This window comes from Lactuca virosa, chromosome 8 (assembly GCF_052849685.1).
Source record: "Lactuca virosa cultivar CGN04683 chromosome 8, Lactuca_virosa_CGN04683_v6, whole genome shotgun sequence".
Lineage (NCBI taxonomy): Eukaryota > Viridiplantae > Streptophyta > Magnoliopsida > Asterales > Asteraceae > Lactuca > Lactuca virosa.
The window spans coordinates 175523177-175545762 of NC_136433.1; the positions used below are offsets into that span (position 1 = coordinate 175523177).

The window sequence follows — 22586 nt, forward strand, 5'->3', positions numbered from 1 at the left end:
CGGCTCCAATTAGGGTATAAAAATTTACTTATATTTAAATGGTTTTATTGTTATGTTAGTTATTTTAATTTTAACTTTTATTACTATAATTGTAAAAATTGTAGATATGGATATATGAGATGCTTCCGGCTGTTCGTGTCTGTGGATTTGTATTGAGAAAAAATAGAGACATGCCTCGGATGAAACGATGGAGTGGGACAAAAAAATTGAAATGGGTTGATGTGAACAAGATTTTTTCAAAGATACAGGATTATAAATTTTTTTAATTATTAATAAAATTCATTATTATACTTTTCTATGCATTTTTAATATGTTCAATTTTTTAGGAGGGACAACCACCAAGAAATAAAATGTCACCGAGTGATGATGAGATGACATCTTTTTATTATATTTCATTTCAAAAGTATGTATATGGTGAACGGAAATCAGTTCCATCCCCAGTACGAGACCATTTTAGGAGACAAGACGAATCTTCGTCTAGTATGTCGTCTAGTGGTCGCTCTCATGGTAGAGGTGGGCGCAGTGGAAAACCCAACCTAGAGGAGGTGTTGAAACGGCTACATGCACTGGAGCAACATGTGTTTACGAACCGAGAACCTACAGAGGTGTTTGTTGAAGAAGTGAATAATGAAGATCTATGGAATAACATCAGTTTTGAGGAGTCTGCAGTATTCCAAACAAAATTTGATGAACGGGTTAGTTACACGCTACATATTTTTTTTTAATTTATTAACATATATTAATATTTGTGTTCATATTTTATATTTGCAAATTTAGGTTGTAGAAGATGAAGTGATGAATAAAAATAATACAAATGAAAATATTTTTGGTGATATTGAAGACGACAAGGTTATTATAGATATTACATTTACGATTTTAATAAATAATTTTTAATGTTTCTTTCGTTAATAACTATAATGTGTTAATTTTAATGTAGGAGTTGGAGGAGAGGAATGAGAATGCGGGTTGTAGTAGGAACAAATTTGATGATGATGTGTTTGATGTAAATGATAATGAAGCTAAAGAGGTTGTTATACTTACATTTATTTTAATTTTTATTTAGTAGATTGAAACATGTTTTAATTAGAGATTTTTGCTTATTAATTTAGGTGTCGGAGGAAGATGAAATACAAATTACGGGAAATGTAAATTATTATGATGCTTATGGTTTTGATGGCAAAGAAGTTACACCCGATAGACCGAGGGCTCGAAATCCATCAAAGTATTTGTGCCCTCCGTACACCGAGGTATTCGTTTAATTTAAAAACTTATATCGTAATAATAGAATTTTTTTTATGTGAATTATTTGAAAGATAGAGATCTAAACATTTCAATATTGTTTTAGCTGCACACAACACCGAAGCAAAAAAGAAGAGCAAAAAGGAAGGTTGATATGAAATCAACAAGCCCCGTTCCTCCTCCAGCATTTGTTGTTGCTCACGACTTCTCCGTGTTGTGCCTGCAACCTTACGTAGTAGGCGGTGAAGTTGTGATCCAAAATTATTTATTTCATTCATATGACATGCAACATCGTTTGTTTAATTTGGTGTTAGATAGAGAATTTTGGAGCGCCTTGTTTGGGCATACACACGACGGATGGTTGGAGTCAACGGTAAAATAATATTTAATATATTTTTTTAAAAGTATTTTCTTTTTTAGTTAATAACAAAAGTATCATAATTTTGTGCAGCATATCACCCTTTGGTATAGACTACTGATGGAGAGACGTTTTGATAGCGACCGACATACAATAATGCCGCCAAATTTTTTTGTTTGCCATGCTCTGGAGGAAGGGCAGGATTGGAGGGCGTTTATGGCTGGTATTGCTAAATACCCCAACTTCATGGTTGCTTGGTGGGATGTCGATACGGTAAACTAAATTTTATTTTTTGAAAATATTATCGTTATTGTCGTTATGTTTTTGTATTCTTATTTCTAAACAAAATTTATTTCTTTTTTATCCTTATACAGGTCCTATTTCCGATTCATTCAGCCCCTAATCACTGGTTATTTGGGGAACTACGATTGGCGAATATGGAAGTCCATATTTATGACAGTCTCGGTAGAGGGGCTTATGAAAAATTCAATTCTGATGGAACCTTTACCAAATTTGAAGTTATGGTGGCCGGTTGTTTAGACAAGATTAACTATTGGGCCCGGAGGAACATCCCAAGGATTCCATTGAATATGCAATTCATATTCGAAACAAATGTTCCCCAACAAAGTAGCCATTTGGGAGATTGCGGTGTTTTTGTTTGTATGTTTATGTAACAATTAGTATCAGGCCAACCAATACGTGAACTTATTGACCCAAGGAACGCAGCTTTAGAGTTTCGCCAACGGATGGCAAAAATTTATTGGGGGTCGAGTCTTGGTCCTATGTAGTTGGATTATATATTTGTATATGTAATTGTATGTTGGATTTAATGACCTAGTAATAACTTAAATACTTACAACATAAGAACGACACCACCATTTGTTTTAAAGTCACAAATACACTGCTCTAAACATAACAACAAATACAATAATTTATTGATGCAATAACCTAAAAACTATCAAAACAATACTAAAAAGCTTACAACTTGTAAATAATAATTGCCAAAAACAACACCCAACTACAAACCAAGGCTATCTTTAACTGCTTATTTTCTGATTGAAAGAGCTTGTTACTGTTAGCTATTTTAGCTATTATGATAGATGATTGGTCCTTCTCTTCATCAACCCAACTGATAAACCCGCATTTTGGTCCCTGTAAATTTAAACATTGACAATAAGAATTGTTTCCATATAATGATTAGGGTGTAAATATGAATGAAGTTAAGAACATGATACCATATATGGGCAAGCGTAAAATAATCTTCCTGGGTTTTTAGTTGTACCCGAAATCCTAATGATACGTTCACCTCCGCAATTACAGTATGTCATTCGCCTTTTTTAGTCTATCTAATATGAATTACTTTCACATATAAATTTAATGGAGTTACATTACACCCATTTATAGAAGAAATTGTATTACAAACAAGTATCTTTGACTATGAAATGAACTGGTTTGACTACGAATTTAAAAAGTTGAACTATGAACTGCATACTAGTACATTGTCTTGTCTTGTCGGTCAGTGATGTTTGACTATGAAATGAACTGGTTTGACTACGAATTTAAAAAGTTGAACTATGAACTGCATACAAGTACATTGTCTTGTCTTGTCGGTCAGTGATGTTTGACTATGAAATGAACTGGTTTGACTACGAATTTAAAAAGTTGAACTATGAACTGCATACAAGTACATTGTCTTGTCTTGTCGGTCAGTGATGTTTGACTATGAAATGAACTGGTTTGACTACGAATTTAAAAAGTTGAACTATGAAATATGAACTTTAGAGAAACACCAATTTGTATATAATTAAATTTGTATTTGTGTGATGATTATAATACACTTTCATTGCTTGTAAAAATGAGTACTTACACCGAAAGAAGCTTTTCTCAGCTACCAATATTCCTGCATAATCTACAAAGAACAAATCCTAATACCTTCACAGCCATCAAGAAAACGGATACCAACCGCTTTCAATTCTGTTTTGTGGCTTTAGGTTGTGTGGTATAACATATTAGTTTTATTGACTTAATTAATATTTCTTGCTAATGTATCTCGTGTACTCTTTACTTATCACTAATTTATGTTTGTTATTTTATGCAGATTCGTACCTTCCTTTGGTGCATGATATCGTTGATATATGTGGGTTATTTACCCATTCTTGGGAGCTATCTGACAACAATGTACTTTGAAGTGGCTTTGGATGGAAATCATGAACCCCTACTCTTAGCAATTGGTTTGGGAACCTTAGAGTGTGAAGAATCATGGAGATGGTTCATGATGAAGTTAAAAGAGTGTTTAGGTGAGGATACAGAGGTTGGTTTCATAAGCAACCTATGTGATAAAATAGACTTTGGTGTTCAGAGTGCCTATCCGGATTCGTATCATGGATATTGTCCTAAAGATATAGCTCGAAAAATTCGTGAGTCTGTCGGACATAACGATACGAAAGTCGAATCGTTGTTTTGGAAGTCATGCAATGCATATAGTGTTCATGATTTTTACTTGTGTCTGGAAAGGTTGCAAAGTGCATGTAGGAAACCACCTTTCTGCACCTTGCTTAGGAGTCCAATTTTCTGGCTTGACGATATAGCAATTTCAAAATGGACACGAGCATTTTTCCCAAAAGTACGTTACAATGTTAAATCGATTGATGTCCCTGAAATGTTGCAAATTATATCCACATGTGAGTTTCCTATAACAACGATAATTGAGTTAATCAATACGTCGATACAATCAAAGTATATTGAACGGGCTGAAGTGGCGGGTAAGGGAGATTGTTATATTTAGTTTTTTTCTTGTGTTATTATTTTTCTAAAATTATCAAATTTTCCAGGGAGGTTGTCTGGTGGGTTGACCCCTTATGTTGAGAGTAAGGTTCAAAAACGTGTCAACAAGTCTTATAATTGGATGGCAAGACGTTTGTATGGGGATACATTTGAAGTCGATGACAATTTTGCCACCAGCAAAGTACAACTTGAACGAAGGGTATGTAGTTGTGGGAAATGGCAAAAAAACGATATACCATGTGGCCACGCTATCTCTAAGAACCCGTACGTCTGAAGCCATTCACGAAATGGTTGATTACAAGTTCACTGCTTTCGTGTATCTACTTGCATTTTGATCTGAGTTGGTGAGTTCTATACCATCACATGTGCACTGGGAAATACCAAATGAAACGGTGGTCATGTTACCTCCCTCAAAGAAGTAGTTATTCATGTACCCCGTTTGTATTTTATGTCGTATTATGTATTAGTTATTCATGTACCCCGTTTGCATTTTATGTTGTATTATGTATTACTTACTCATGTACCCCGTTTGCATTTTATGTCGTATTATGTATTATTTATTCATGTACCCCGTTTGCATTTTATGTCGTATTATGTATTAGTTATTTATGTACCTGTTTTGTTAATTAGTTTTTAATTGCGATTGAGGAAACAACATACATTAAAAGTAAGGGACATTTATTAACTAGTCACAAAACACACGTACAACAACAACCAACTAAACTAACGAAAAACAATTAACTTAACCAACATGCATATTAAAAATGAGGGACATTCTTTAAAAGATTCCATGCATCTGTGTGGGTAAACTCGCTATCATCATATTCAAAATGGTATAGTTCCAAAGCCACCTGTCGCAGAATGTCTTCATCCGTATTTGCATGTTCATTATCCAACTCGTTATAAATACGTTGAAATTGTTTCACCTTTATTTTCAAATCCAGAAACTTCGCTTTGACATCTCTTCTTCTTCGATATTGAGTACGCCCCATTAAATGGTGAAACAAATGACAGACACGAGACCAAAATGATCCAGCGCGAACTTGTGGGGGACCCGGTGGAAAATCCTCCTCTACAGTTACAATCCAAGCTTGAACCAAAGCGACCTCCTCTTCGTTCCTCCATATATGTGGTACAGGTGAGTCCATAATTGCAAGGGGAGAAGTAATACGATACAATTAAAATGGATATTAACAACTATTTATAGCGACTCCTTATTTTCCAGGTGCAATGGCTTGTCAACTCAAATAGCAGTGTATTGTGTTGTCATTCGACGGAATGACTTGTCAACTCGAACAGTGATATGTTGTGTTCTCACTTAGTACACTGCGTTCGTCAGTTACGTTTGACTATGAATTGCAGACATATTAGAAGATTGGACTGCGATATTGTGTATAAACTACTATAAATTGACATTAAGTTAAATAAATAGTTTACTAAACGATGTTACAGTTGTTCATATATTATTTTTGAGATTTTGCTCTCTTTGTTTCAATCAAAATGAGTTCTATACCATGGAGCAATGACGAGTTCTTGGTTCTTACACGTGCTTATATTCATGTGTACGAGACCAGCAAGTTGAACGATCCAATGTTTTGGAATCGTTTAACCAATATTTTCAACGCTGAAAACCGAATGACTACAAGAAACGATCGTGACGAACTAGACATCTTAGCAAGATGGTATGAAATGAAAACCGAAGTTCTATTATTCAACGATCTTTATACCAAAATTGACGACACCCATTTAAATGCTACTGAGGAGGTCATCTTGGAAGCTGCTAAGGAGGAATACAAGTCATTAAGTGACGGGTTGGAATTTCAGTTTAAAGCCCCTTGGAATATTTTGAAATATATCCCGTTTGTTTAAAATCTATTTAAGTTTATTAGGTGAGTACTAGGTTATTTTCATGTATTACGTATGTATTGGATGCATCTCCTATGTTTAATTTTAATTAATAAATGCCCATTGCATTAGTTTTCACAATACATTAGAATACATTACTAACAACAATTCCATGAACCATTACAAACATTACAACAATTACATGAAAAACAACGAAATACTACAAACGAAGCATTAAAATAAAAAACAAGTCAATGGGTTATTATTAACGGAAATTAGAGCGGTCTACATGAAATACTGACTAGTTTTAACAACCTTCCAAACTTCCTCATATTCGAAGTCTCTGCCGTCACGCTCACAGATGTAAAAATCTATAACAACTTCCAAGAACTCTTCTTCGTCCCGACAACGAAGTTTGGTACTTTTCACATAATTACACGCTCGATTGAACCATGTCACTTCTTCCTTTACATCCATCCATTTAGTAACAACATCTGATTGTTCTCGTTGTTGTCCTTCTCCCATCTCATGGTTGAACAAAGCTGTTATGCGAGTCCATTCATCACCTACTAGGCAATGCGGGGGAGCAAGTAACGATACACCATCCTTAACACTTAGCCAGCATCGTGTAAGAACCAACACCTCGTTTGTCGTCCATGGCCTTTCATAATTGGAACCAGGTATTTCATTCGAAGAACTTGCTGCATTCGACGACATTTCTAAATATGGGAGTTCGTTTCGTTTAGGTGATTTGGGTGTTTGGTTTTTAGATCTTAAACATCTTTTTATATTAATAAATACAGGACTATGCATTACAACTTTGACTACGAAATGGTTGCATTTGGACTACGATTTGCAGGTTTCTGCAGTGACTTATCATGTCAAACAGTCATTTATGTCTTGTCACTTAAGAGTTTGACTACGATTTGCAGGTTACTGCAGTGAATTATCATGTCGAACAGTCATTTATGTCTTGTCCCTTCAGAGTTTGACTACGATTTGCAGGTTACTACAGTGACTTGTCATTAATGTCTAGTCATTTCAAAATTGGACTATGAATTAGAACTCTGACTACGAAATGGTAGCATTTAGACTAGTATGTATAAATACCACTTATAACACCAGTTTATTATAATGTCGACTTTATTATGAGTTCCTCACACAAATTCGAAGTTTGCTCATGCAACGAAGTAGATTGTTACTACTGTGATTCAGTCGACCCTTTTTTTACACCCTCTTCAGCCGGGCCATATATGTCAGATGAAAATTTTGAAGAATTGAAGAAGGCTGAAGAACAACAAGAAGAGGACAAAGAGTCATCCCGACTTCTCACTCAACGTGGTAATGATATTGCATCGGAATGCAAACAAGCTCAAGAATGGATAGACCTCAATAAAAACAAAATCAAAGAGCATGAAGAATGGATAAAAAAGACTAAGAAGGCAACCAAAACGACTGAAAAATGGCTTGCTGAGAAGGACGAGCAGTTGATACACATTATGGTGCAAAAGGATCGTTTGGAAGACAAAATGAGAATTAGGGATGACTATATAACAATGGAGAAAGAGAAGTACCCATTGCAGTTCCCTGAGTTTAATAATTAGTTACAAAATTGTTGTAATATTATCATGATACACCTTTGGTTGCAAAAGGATTGGTTGTTGTTGTTTTTTTTAAATAACATCTTGTAATTGTTATAATCTGAAACTAAATTTTATAATATAAAAGCTTCATTAATTGTTATAATCTACAAACTAAACTAAAATATGAAAGCATAGCAAAGTCTTGTAAGATTTAATAAAAAAATTACAATACATAATAAGTTAACAACTCTTCATTTCAAGGTTGTTTTATATCAAAATCAGCGTCATAGGTTTGTGAGCAACTCGCTGAACCACCAATATTAAATGCCATTTCTGCAGTAGAAATTGTGCGACGTGCTCCACTACCGGACGCCCTTCCAGTACAATTGTTTCTCGTGTGTCCTACTTGACCACATGTAGAACACTCTTTTCTAATTGGACTCTCGCCTTGGGATGGAATGCGGTCTGTGTTTCTTGGCCTACCTGGCTGACGTTTATCCATTATAGGTGGCTTAACAATCATCAAATCATCGGGGATATCCCATTCGGATGGCTTTGGCAAAGGGTTTATTGATTCCTCATACGTTTTCCTCAGTGTTTCGGTAAAGTAAGCATTTAATGCATACCTCGAGCAGTCTTGGTAATTGTTCACTGTTAAACATCTTATGACATGACCACAAGGTATCCCATCAAGTTGCCAATGCCTACATGTACATGTCATATGTTGGAAATCAACAATCACGTTTTGTGCCCCCTTTTTGACCTCGCATTTCGTATTTGAGATCATGCGAACATCCCACTTGCTAAAAGTTTTTTTGTTTTCTTTTACAATATCATCGGCCCAAGGGGTAAGTATTGTTGTTGCTTCCGCTAAAAAAACAGGCAATATGAAGAAGTTAAGATCAATAAAATTAAATTAATAAAAAATTAATATTAAAAATTAACTTAATACCTGCAAAGTTACGTTTTTGAAACCACCACTGTTGCATTGTTGCACGAAAAAAAATCGATCAACATAAGTATCGGCACCTTACGTGCGTGTCTAGATAATGCATTTATAGACTCCGCACTGTTGGACGACATAAGATTGTATCGGTTCCCTTTAAAATATGCCCTTGACCAAGTCTCTGGATTTATACTTTTTAAGTACTCCCATACTGGTTCTTTTGTCTTTTTCATAACATCCATGGCAGCGTCAAAAGCATCAACTGTGTACGCCCTACAAGCCTCCCAAAAAATTCCTTTAACTGTGTTACTCTTCCCGAATCTAGATACTATGTTGAAATACAAATGGACACCACATATTCCGTGATGAGCGTGAGGAAAAATGTTGGCAACGGATGTTGCTATAGATGGAGACCTATCAGATATAATTGTAAGCTCCTGCATATTTCTTATGCAATCACGTAGTTTTTGAAAAAACCATGTCCAAGAATCGGTACACTCATTTTTGCATATACCATATGCAACCGGTAATATTTGGTTTTGTCCGTCCTTAGTAACTGCAAGTAACATGGTACCTTTGAACTCGCCCTTTAGGTGGGCTCCATCTACTACTAGGGTCGGTTTACAAAATTTAACAAAAGCGCGTACCTACAATACATTGTATATCTATTCAAATACACCAAAATAAAAACGAAAAAATTAATAAAATTTTATAATACTAACCGAGCAACCAAGTGCGACGTACAAAAACTCAAAGCGATCATCACCATCTGTTTTAATATGTCACCGTACCCGGATTATGTTTGACCAAATTGTGACAATAAGCCGGAAGTTTAGTAAAAGAATCCTCTTTCGTACCCCTTAACAACAACAATGCATATTGCTTCGCACGCCATGCCTGATGGTATGAGATATTGATATTCAATTGAGCATTCATATCATTAATAATATCTTTTCCCCGATAAACTCTACTATAATCTTCAGCCAAAACATCAGCAAGATATTCACCCAAAACATATTTGTTTGCTTGTCGATGATTAGGTTGCAAAATTGTTGAAGAACATGTGCGTACATCAACAAATTTATTCACTTGGAAAAGTCAATCATAATTTTTAATTGCTTTTGCTCTTAGTAACCAAGAACAATTTTTCGAAACACACACAGCCTCATACCTTGATTTGGTGGATCTACTTGTCCTCGCCTGAAAACCTTCTCGAAGACATTTTTTTACCAATACACCGCTTTAAAAGTTCTTTGTTCTTAAATATACCCACACATTCAATCTTTTGAAGATTCATGTCTACCATCTGTGTTGGGATATCTTCATTAATATCAACTGGGCATGCTGGTACAGGGGGCATACCGTAAAAAAGGTTATCGGGAAACTTAGCTTTAACTTCATCACCCAACTCATCTCTGTCTGAATTGCTTTGTAAGTCGGTTATATCTAAACGTACATCAGCAACATCAACATAATCCCCGTAAACATGCTTTTTTTCATTTTTTTGACTCGAATTTTTTTTCTTTTTACTTTTATCTACTACACGCCTATTCATAACTTTAACTTCTTGTTCGGCAACATCATCACAACGACCACCCACATCATTAAGATATGTACCAACATCATCATCACTAACATACTTGTAATTCTCAGGATCCAGATAGTTAATAGGTGAATACCTAACATTAACATTTTCAGCAACACTGTGAAACTGAGGTACACCAGGAGTATTGAAAGTACCTATCAGATCTTTGCTCCCTTTATAGCTGCATAAATTACCAACCGGCTGATTTCCACTGTGACCAGCCTCATTAACCTCATCTCCTTCATCAACCACCACAAACACTTTGACAGCCCTTCATCCACTACATTTGATTACATTTATCAACATTCTAACATTCATGTCTTCAACTATAGATATATAACAATTCAATTCAGAATGATGGAAACGAAGACTAATTCTATATTTGTCTAACAAACCAATTTTGCTTCTCACCAAAGATACAAAATCACTATAACTAATATACTCAGAAAATATCCAAGCGAATTCAGAAATACCTCCATGTGGACATACGTATTCCAGATTTGTTTCAATAACTTGTCATCTCCCACCGGTTACAAGACAAACCAAATATTCAATCATTTTTTAGAGAGATTTTAGAGAAATTTCCTAAACAAATAACAACTAAACTGATAATTTTCTACAAAAGTTTATATATAGTAACATTATTTCGTAGTCAAACCAATTGATTTCATAGTCGAATTAAAAAAAAATATGTAAAATCGCAGATGGAATACTGAGAAAATCGCAGATGGACTGTGTCCATCTGCGATTTAAGCCTGAAAATGCCCTATATATATAGAAAAAAAAATTAAAAAAATTAATCCTCCTGTGAATGTACAAGTGGCTAAAGCACACTTGTGCTTTAGCCACTTGTACATTCGCAGATGGAATGTGCAAATCGCAGATGGACCATTCCCATCTGCGATTTTTATGGCCATTTTTGCAATTTCGATTTTTTTTTGCTATTTTCCGCAAAGTGATTAGGATAATTGGCTATTTTTGTCATTTTCTCTTGTTTTAAACTTAAATTTATAAGATGTGCATAATAGTCAACTAATAAAAATAAGGTACGGCAATATCATTCTAAATAGAGCACAATTTTGATAACAACATAGATTTTTTTTACGAATCTAATATTTTTTTATTAAAAGATAGTTTAAGGATTTAATGGTTAGTCAAATATTTTTTTATGAATCTAAGTTTGCTTCCATTTAGTATCATATGTTGAGTTGGTCCTCAAGAATATTCTCCAAATACTAAAGTTTAGCCTTATAATGAGCATTTGAATCACTTGACTTTGTCAAACATTTTTTATGAATCTAAGTTTGCTTCCATTTGGTATCATATGTTGAGTTGGTCCTCAAGAATATCCTCCAAATACTAAAGTTTAGCCTTATAATGAGAATTTGAATCACTTAACTTTGGCAGGCGGACGATGGAGTATCTTCTTGCCTTTAGGTGTTTAGCAATAAATCCACAACACATATATAGGTAATTGCCTTTGGGTGTTCTTCAGATTTTGGAACCCGTCTCGGAACCGCCGGACCGGTTCCGGTACCGGGTACCCGGTTGGTTTTTGATTTTTTATAATTCCCTCATGGAAAGGTAGATAAACTAATAAACATACTATTAAATATTATAAACACGATGATTGAAAATTTATTTTATGAACAGAGATACGCAAGAGTATTAGGTAATTTAATTTACGAACAAAGAATATACATATACACGTTTTTCAAACTTATAAAAAGAGGAGATGAAAAAAACAATGATTTGAATTTGGTAACAAAGAAACCATTTAAAAGTTGTGTGATTCAATATTCAAATTTAAAGGGGATATTAAATATCCAAATTTCCTCTATAATCAATTAGTAACTTTTTATATGTTACGAAGACTTAACATGTGAATACGTTTTAAGCAATTCCGAAAAAATAAAAAATCGGAACCGGAGCTGCTTAAGGCGGGTCCATAATTTTAAGAACCGGAACCGCTTAAGAAGAATTAGATGCAGTTATGGTTTTAATGCAGTTATTGTTCTAAAAGCGGGTACCATGTCCAGCTGCTCACCCTATTGTCCAACGTAAGTCATTAGGGAGTAATAGATTACCAATGGTAGCGGCTTTAAAAGAACTAGGTGCAGCGGCGGGAAAGAACTAATGTTCGACGAAGTCGGCGCTAAAAGACGTCGGAGAAGGCATCAGAGGCTATAACAATTGTTTATGTGAGAGATGTTTTCTTTAGGAGGAGAAAGAGGATATGAGATTGAAAAAGGGGGAAATTGGACAGAGAAGGCACCTCTGACGGACTATTAGAGAAGGTCGTTGGAGGTGGAGGGTGGTGGCTGCGAGTTGGGTCAGCTGTAGGGTTTTAACCTAAAACTCTTATACCATGATAAAACTGATGGGTTTTGCGCATTCTAACACTCCTAAGTGTACATGCAACCCTAAATACCTTGGATCTATGTTTTCTCTATTATACATGCAATTATGAACTTTCCAAGGTATTACCCTATCTAGCATACAATACTTGATACTTGGGTAATCAAATGGATAGAATACATACCTTTGTTTGATGTAGCTTGTCTCCATGAAGCTTGAGTGCCTAGTGCCCCAAGTGTGACACCTCAAATGGTTCACACAACACCAAATGCACATGGAATGACTTGAGAGAAATGGAACACTCCTTGAAATCGTCTAGCCCTCATATTCACACATTAGTGCACGATTTCTTGAGCCATGAGATTCTTTTCTATGGTGGCTATTAGGGTTACACCATGTAACTCATAACTTTCCCCATTCCTTATGCTCTATGGATTTTAACCTCCATGGAGTATCCATGGGTCACCCCATGGACTTAGTCCAACATAAGGAATCTTGGATCACAAGCCCACATATATAAGAATGAATGATTTACACAATCAACCCATATATTTAATTAGTCTCCTTTTGATCGCTTAATTAATTCCAAATTAATTCTTGATCAATACTAATTAAATAACCTTATTAATATATTAGAACTTATAATATATTAACCAACCTTAAGTGTTATTTCTCTCATTATAGTCTACCCAAATGCATGATGCCATGCAACCCAAATGGACCATGCCGGGTCGGGTCAAGTCTTACCAATTATAGTTATGGACTTAGACATTAATCCAACAGTCTCCCACTTGGATAAGTCTAAAACTATTATTGCGTATGACTTCAGGAACCGATCAGCAATTGTAGCTCTCAAAAGCTTCTGTCGAACTCTGACCTTGTCGATGAACTCTGACCTTTGTTAATGACTTGTCCATTAGATAAGGGATCATATATTCCTCCATTCTAGATATCATATGGACTGAGACATGGATTATCATCATTCTCTCTGTCCATTTGTTGTTTCCCGATTTTCGATTTATGATGACTGACTGATTGAACAAATCAAATCAGTCCTGGCTTGGCCAAGCACTCACATGTATCATCTTTAAATCATCGAGGGGCCCACAGATATCGCTTTTATCCCGAAGGTAAAAGGAATGGATAAACTTCGACTCATATGGCTTGTTCTACTACTTGTTGAATCATACACAAAGGCACGTTTTATAACATCGAGTTACGAATGCGTTTTCGTGCAATCAATGTATAACCAACTCATAGTAACAACTCATATCTCTAGGTTTGAAGAATATAAGATATTATCGTCTCATGATCACTCGTGATAAAATCCATGAAGTGATTCAAATGAGCGCGGGTTGAATCCAATACTCAGAACTTATGAGCACTCATGAGTGTTGTAGCACCACTTTGTCCACCAACTTGGACCTCTACAAACCAACCCATGACAGTCTTGACTCATATCTACTTCCAACATATGACCGACTGTGGATGGTTTGAATAACTTAATCATTCAGGAAGAGCGACTTAGTTATTCTGGAAGTCAAAACATGCAAAGTGAAACACAAGAATAAATGAATCAAATATGCTATCAACCCCTATGAATATAAATAAACACTTTTATTTATCACCATACTGATTACTCATTATTCATTGTTTCGGTTTTATCAACTTTATACTTGAATTAAAAACACTAGTTGTCCCATGCTCCAAGCATGTACACTATGTTTTTCTTAAACAATAGCTTTGCCATACACCAAGTATGCACTCTATGTTTGTCTATGATCCTTACTTTGTGAAATAAACCAATTGAACATAATTTCAATGATTCTAATTTCACACTCCCAAATCCTTATCCAAAAATGTGAGAATTTCAAATTCCTATCATTTATCGAAATCTGTTTAGATTTTAAACTTATATGCACTGACCCTCCTGTAATGAATATGTACAAAGTCACAAAGACTTGTCAACAGTCATTATAAGGTATTCCAATGAAGATCAACTCCATGGAAACTAAGTCTCATATTCAAAGTACATTGCTTTGGATATGCTTCTTGCATTAAGTTTTCTAATCTTACACAGATAACTTCCACCTATGGAGACAACTCCATATTCTCATTTTGACTATCACTTCTGAATAAGAGATGCCTCTTTTCAAAATATGTCAATATGGTCCTTCCAAAATTAGCACTATACTTCCAACTGTCCCTGAGCAACCAATCTTTGGTAAACCTCAGATTGTACTCGACAATTGGTTAATCATTTTAGTCATATCCAATTCTAGACCTTTTCCCTTCTTAATGCCTCTGGGCATTTGGAAAAATTTAGAAATGACAAATATTATAGCACATGCAATCGATCCTGTACCCAAAGCAAATGGTACACGATTCATGATGTCTCACATAAAGACATGATTCTAGACCAGTCTTTTGCTACAATATTTTTATTTGCCATGTTTTCAAAATTTGACTATGAAGAGGGATGCCGTAATCATAATCGAATTTTGAGAACGTAATATATAGAATTTCCTTAAGTTGAACCAATCCAACATGAAATTCATATATATATTCTTGACTAAAGATGATTAAGGTCTCAATCTAAGCCTTTAGAACTGAAATGAAGTATATCCTCTCCCTTAATTATAGCAAAACAACTTTTTCAATCCCTGCAGCCACACGAATTGAAACTTTTGTTTTCTATAATTAACATTGCTAACTTGCAACACTAACAATAATTATCATGCTCCCACTAACATGATGATTATTAGCATAACACTTATGCTCCCACTAGCTTTGACATGTACTCAGAAATCAGCTGGACTTCTAGAAATCAATACTTTATTGACTTCCTTACCAAAGTTCAGATTTCTGATACGAGATGCTTTGATAAAACTTTATCAAAATCATACACCTTTCCTTAGATAGCATGCATGTGTGTCTAAACAATTTCAGAACTATGAAAAGGGATGCCGTAATCATAGTCTCAATTGTTTAGACCTTTTGCCATCTGCTTCAAATCTACTTGGTGGAAGTGTTTCCTCACCATCATTTTCATGAATCGGAGAGAAACCTTATGACCCTTAGATTTTATGGTGTATGTGTTCTTATCCATGTGAATCGTCAAAACCATAGTCACAAGACAAGGATAATGACAAATCCAAACTCATATGGACTGAACTTATGCAATCTTAACTTCTTGCCACCTGGCAGTACAGGGCCTGCCATTGCTTCCAAGTTGTTATGCAACCAATTGAGAACTTTCAGAACTCCTATGCAAAGCCAACTTTAACTGGAATGGGCACAGAATATGTCAACATGATAGGTTATAAACCTCAAGTCGTGTGCTAGTGAAGAACCTCAGGTTTTATTCTTGATTAGTTCTTGAAATTCTTTTTAGGATCTTTAAGACTCCCACTGTCCTCTTGACATATAAGACTATCTTGCCAAATATTCAAAAGATAGTGCGGATTCTTTATCAAGACAAACACTTCACACAATTGGCCTTATTTGGTCTTTGTTTAATCCAAAACATCACAACTTACCAACTTCAAATGTACAAGAGTATGACACTTTTACTCTTACATTTGACAAGTGTTATAAACCTTTCTTTAAGATATGCCACTCAACTTATAGTCTTGGAGTATGACTCTAAGACTTGTTTTGAAACGAAGTATGACTCATCTTCTTGATTTAACCATTTCAACAATTCATGACTCCTCTTCTTAGTCATAAGAATGCACTAAGATGTCCTTAGAAGACCAATTATGATGTGGTTCTTAAATCATTAATATGATCACAAAACATGATACTAAAGTACTCTCCCATCTTTTCAGATTTGAGAAAACTTTTATCTTTCTGCCTAATTTGATTCTTCTTATTCGCTCTGCCATACATTGGAACCTTTTCCAATGTCTCAGAATTACACTTAAGCTTGTAAGTATAACCATATTTACTGAGCTATAGTAAATTATGACGAATAGTCTTATCGATCTTTTGTGGTGGACATGACCAGTGCACAAGAATGTGTACTCGATCCCTTTAGTCCTTCACTTGACTCACACATCCATGTGAACAAGTAATTAGTCTTGATTTTCCAATGCTTGAAAGTTCTCATTCATCATACTATTTAACTTGCATGATTCCAAGTTTCGGTCCAATTGAAACTTGGGCGATGAGGAACTTTCCTGATTTGGTAAATTTAGACACTACCACAAATGAAAGAATCAAATCCATTTTCCAATATTGCTGTCAGTGGAATCATATAAGCAACAATTTTCCACAAATGCCATTGTAAGGATACTTCAAATAAATAAAATTAAACAATTTTCTTTTATTTTAAAACTTTGCGGAAAAACTTATCCTTACAATCCACATGAAAAATTGTTGTTATCTATTCCTTGCTCAAAATTTTGATGCGATCGAAATCCACCTTCGCGATCAGAATCAACATATACTTCCTTTAAGATTTCTCTCTATTCTTTGATTCTTAAAACATCAACATGTGACCCAGTCACATCATGTAATGAGGATCTCAGAATAGAACTTAACAGAGTTAGATAATGGGCTCTACCTGATGTAGAGTCAAACTTATTGACTTTAACATCCTTAGGTAAATTTGGCAGCTTTGCAATCAACGCCCATTCCTTTGGCAAAATAAACATATGGACCCTTTGGTAATGGGACTATCTCAGACTTAGCCTTTCTCTTTACCATTTGGTCAACCGGGTTGACTATGGCCAATCCCTTTCCATTGGGAAGAGAATGTTTTTTCTGGATTTCCAGTGTCACCATTGTCACTGTCCATAAAGTTTTTAGGAAGTTGATCTTCTAATCAAATTTGCTTTACTATCGTTCCAAATCATTGCTGATTCAGCAGCACCAAGCAAATAGATATGATCATTAAGGTTTATGTCATAGTCTGTTTCATAGTAGTCCCAAAGGAACTCACTATGTGACTTAGAAAGTGATTGAACATCCAACTTTCTCAAGACTTTGACACTCAACTCTCCCGGCTTGTCAATATGTGACTTCATCTCTAAGATGTGATCACACATAGACCTTGCTTGCCATTAGGGCTTGAGTGACCTTGAACTTGTGGGTTAGGGAGAATAATTGGAGGAGGTGGAGGAAGAGAAGTATGACTTCCATGAGCCAAACTCGGGAAGTCATATTCATTAGGAAAGCTTTGTTTGGGAAGATCATTGTTGTCTAAACCAGACATCAACAATGGGAGAAATTCACGTAAAGTTGATTTAAGTCCTTAATATAACACCCAATATGAAATATTAAGGCTAGGATCCAACAACCTATTTATAACTGGAAGAGGGATGCCGTAATCCGAGTTATAAAATAGTTGAAGGTAGGTAAATGACGATTTACCAATTTCCACCATGAAAAACGAAATAATGTAATTAGGTTTTTAATTGGATTTGAAACTCCTAGATCTTTTGAGATTCATTGAACTTTTCAATGGCATGTTTCAATCTCGAGTGTGCCCTTCAGGTTTTGTGACTGGGATGCCGAGGATCACAAAACAAGGTGTGAAGTAACCATGCAAATATACTTGGTACCCTTAATATTTACCCCTCAATCGATGTGCCGGTTAACCACACGAGCTCCACCGATACTATGATAAATATTAAGTTACCCTTTGCCTACTTTGTTAAATCCAGGTTAGTGTGTCGGTTAACCACACACGCTCCACTAACAGTTTAAACAAAGTGCAAAGTGTAATTTCATGGATTAGCACCTTTTTCACATTTTCCTAAGTAACTAAGATTGGGAATTTATAAGTGTTTAGTTACTTAGTATTTATCATTAATACTTTTAATGAAGGGAGAATTATAGTCCTTGTCCTACCCGTTCGGCTAACGACCCTCCACCAGTCAAGGAAGCGGTGGGTGAGAGTGGACACCCATTAAACTGCCATTTTATAGGCAGTAACCTTATACCCCCCCCCCTTATAGACCGGCTTCGTGAATGAGGCCTACTAACGGTAAGACTGACTTGCTCTTATACATATATTTATTATTAACTTATAATACTATAAAGTATAAGGGTTGAATTTTAACTTTTAAAATTCTAAGGGCTAACTTGGAATTAAAGTATTCATGGGGAAAACTTTACAAATTCCAAAAATTGAGGGCAAGTTTTGAAAATATTCAAAACTAATTAATTCCATAACTTATGTGTTTAAAGTAGTTTTAATTAAAAAAAAACTCTTCAAGTTCCATAACTTGAGGACAAGTTATGGAAGACTTTAAACTAATAAAAGAATGTAACTTTTCTTTATTTTTGTAACTTATGGAACTAATTAAGGTTACACATTTTATCATTTAATGAAGTGACTCTTGAACCTCCATAACTTGAGGACAAGTTATGGAGTCATAAAACCAATTAATGAGGACAAGACTCTTCATTTTTGTAACCATTGCCAACTTTTTATGAGTTTTATGAAACTTAAATGTGACTTTTCATATAACTTGAGGACAAGTCCAACATAAGGAATCTTGGATCACAAGCCCACATATATAAGAATGAATGATTTACACAATCAACCCATATATTTAATTAGTCTCCTTTTGATCGCTTAATTAATTCCAAATTAATTCTTGATCAATAATAATTAAATAACCTTATTAATATATTATAACTTATAATATATTAACCAACCTTAAGTGTTATTTTCTCATTATAGTCTATCCAAATGCATGATGCCATGCAACCCAAATGGACCATGCCGGGTCGGGTCAAGTCTTACCAATTATAGTTATGGACTTAGACATTAATCCAACAAAAACTAGCAAAGGGTGCCACATAGCGAGGTTGCTGGATAGGAGGGCAACAAAATCAGGTGACTTCGTAAATGCAGGGTAGAGATCATCGGTGCTATCAGATCGGATGAGCATCTATTTAGTCAGAAAGTCTTTCATAGAAAACCAAACTCAACAAATCCAGTAGAGACTTTGTTATCTTTAGTAATTTTACAAATAGAGACAAGGTTTTTTATAATGTCGGATGTAACAAGAACACTTTGTAAAGTGAAGAGGACAACGTTTAGAAAGAATGAAGGTGCAACCAGTGTGAGTAATAGGAATAGACGAACCATTGTCAACCAAGACATAATTAATATAGCTCTTATTGCTAAAGGAGTTGAGAATACATGAGTCTGAGGCTAAGTGAGATGTGGAATATGTTTCCATGAACCAAGTAGAATCATTAGGCTCTTGGAGAGACATAAAGCTAAATGCTTCACCGATGTATGTGGCTTGATCATTTGATACCGGGGGAACGAATTCCAAGGGGGATGTATGGAAGATGATTGGAAAAGCCGACTGGTGAGTTGACGATGAAGGCTGACTGAGGATCTCAGGTTGCTGTCAAGAAGTTGTTTTGTAACACTCGTTTTCCAGATATTTTCATTTATGGCTCAAAGTTTAAAATGTTGAAATTTTGGTCCTTATGCAGGGCTTAAGTTGGAGTTATGCATGGCGTAACTCATTAAAATGGACGCGGAGACTTATTGTAGTACGTAAAGCGTACCTTAGGTACGCAACACGTAGCGCTGCAGTGCACAACTGTAACGTCCGGTTCCTTGTATGTATTTAAAGTTATAATTTATTCACTTTTGTTTAGAAACTCGACGAGTTGGAGGCCCCAAACTCGTCGAGTAGAGATGGAAATTGGACGCGGGATGGGATGTCTACTCGACGAGTTGAGAGCCTCAACTCGACGAGTAGGACTGGCAGAATGAAACCCTGATTTTCAGGGTTTTGCACGCTATTTAAACACTTTAACCTCCAAATGCTAGCCTCATTTACAGCCTCCAAATGCCAAACCCTAAATCTCGAAACCCTAATGCTTTGTGTGAGTTTGTGAGCCATACTTGAGAGAGTTTTGTGTGTTTGAAGCTTGTGAAAGAATAAGAAGCTTGAGGATTCAAGAAAAAGCTAGTAGATCCAGAGACACCACTTCATTCTCATCATTTTCTGGTAAGCAAGTCTCAAACTTGCTTAGTGAATTCTTAGATCTCCTTATTATCACTTTATTGAGTTTTTGGTCCAAGAAGCATGATCCTTTGGAAATGGACGTCCCAAGTGAGTATACTTCCAGATCTAGGACTTTGAAGGGCTTTCATGGCATAAAGGTGCAAACTTTATGGCCATTGAACCCCAATGCATGCATTAGGTTATCATTTTGGCCTTTTAAGCTCCAAAAGGCCATGCATGGAGAGAAAGTCAGAGACTTTACATGTTCATCTAGTCTCTAAGGTCCAGATCTCTGTTTGTACACCCTATCTTGGTGTATGAATGGCTTTTGGATCAAGATCTAGACCTTTTAGAGTTAGGGTTTGAGCTATATATCTTAAGGAGGGGTACAACTTTACCCTTCTAAGGACGTTTCCAGACTGTTTATGAAGTATGGAGCTTAGATCTGAAGATTTGTGACTTAATCCATTAAGAAATCTTAACAAACTGAAGAACTCGACGAGTTCAGAGAGGAACTCGACGAGATGGGTCGAAGTACCCCGATTCTGGAAAAGGAAAGACTCGACGAGTGGGGTTGGAAAGTCTCGATTCTGTGATAGGAGAAACTCGACGAGTTGGGTCGCGATTACAAGGTTTATAATTTATCGAACTCGGCGAGTTGATGGACCAACTCGGCGAGTTGAGTCAACCCAGAAGGTTGAATTTGACCAGAATGTTGACTTGGACTTGGACTTTGACAAAAGTTGACCCTTAAGGGGTATGAGTATGAAAAGGGAATTAAAGGAAATCTTCTATGTATATGGGCTTGAGTCGGGTGATATCCGGAGTCGGAGTTTTTGCAGCTACTTCCAGTTATCGAGGTGAATTACCTTCTAGTAGAAATGGGTCGAGGGCACCAATGCCGACCCACTAGTAGGTGATTATAGTTGAGATGATTGTCTTTGTGATAATTGTCTGGTATGCCACTATCTGTTATGTTCTATGTGCTAGTATGCTACGTTATTATGCGGTAGTGGTAGGGGTGAAATAGTCCCCGATTATCGGTTGAAAGAGACTGAAGGGGTAGGCCAGCACCCAGATATCCTAGGCAGTATGTGATTTATGTGTATATGCTACGGTATTATGTGGTAGTGGTAGGGGTGAAATAGTCTCCGTATCCGGTTGAAAGAGACCGAATGGGTAGGCCAGCACCCAGATATGCTAGGCGGTAACCGTTTGAAAGAGACCGAAGGGGTAAGCCAACACCCAGATATGCTAGGCGGTTACCGGTTTAAAGAGACCGAAGGGGTAGGTCGGGCACCCATATATGCCTGACAGTATGTTATTGTATGGTATTTGGTATGATGGGGGAACTCACTAAGCTTCGTGCTTACCGTTTACAGTTTTGGTTTCAACTACTTCTTTTTTGAAGGGAAACGAGCTGGCATAACTGCAGCGCATCACACCACGATTTTCCACACTATGATGTTCTTGGGATTTGTACTCTGACATTATTATTATCTTATGACATGTTTTTGAGACATGAATTATGGGTTTTTATGAAATAAGATAACTCAATGATGTTTTCAATAATATGTTTATGAATTGTTAAATCAAAAATGAAATTTTTGGTCTTGGATTTTGGGATGTTACAAGTTGGTATCAGAGCCTTGGTTTGAGGGATTCGGACACACCTTCGGGCAGTGGCGAAGATTACCGCCAAGTTTAGGGAGTTTTACTGGTGCCTCAGTACGCGGGTGATGAGGAGATGAAGAAGACCCGATACCATGATATGTTGAGAGCTGACATTCGGAAACATGTCAGCTACTCGGCATGCCCGACTTTGGATGACATGATAGCCAGAGCGAGGGAGAGGGAGATTGATAAAGAGCACATCAGGAGGAGGAAGGCGGAGACTGGGTAG

At 35.9% G+C, this 22586-nt stretch overlaps 1 protein-coding gene and 1 long non-coding RNA gene across 2 annotated transcripts; both read left to right on the forward strand.

Annotated features, from left to right (window-relative positions):
* The first annotated feature begins 548 nt into the window (after window positions 1–548).
* LOC145129183 (uncharacterized) lies at window positions 549–1232 on the forward strand. Its single transcript, XR_013717355.1, has 3 exons — window positions 549–695; window positions 938–1027; window positions 1110–1232. It is a non-coding gene; the product is annotated as an uncharacterized LOC145129183 (long non-coding RNA).
* Window positions 1233–3452: 2220 nt separating this feature from the next.
* Window positions 3453–4655, forward strand: LOC145131078 (uncharacterized). The gene is made up of 3 exons (XM_079065815.1): window positions 3453–3596; window positions 3696–4359; window positions 4429–4655. Exons 1-3 carry the CDS (start codon window positions 3453–3455, stop codon window positions 4653–4655), a joined length of 1035 nt encoding a protein of 344 aa, XP_078921941.1.
* Window positions 4656–22586: the final 17931 nt, after the last annotated feature.

Excerpts from the sequence above, each read along its gene's own strand:
- LOC145131078 (XM_079065815.1), top strand. The coding sequence starts at position 3,453 with ATGAGTACTTACACCGAAAGAAGCTTTTCTCAGCTACCAATATTCCTG. Across the intron at positions 3,597-3,695 it reads TTGTGGCTTTAGGTTGTGTG|ATTCGTACCTTCCTTTGGTG; the intron begins GTATAACATATT and ends TATTTTATGCAG. Across the intron at positions 4,360-4,428 it reads TGAACGGGCTGAAGTGGCGG|GGAGGTTGTCTGGTGGGTTG; the intron begins GTAAGGGAGATT and ends CAAATTTTCCAG.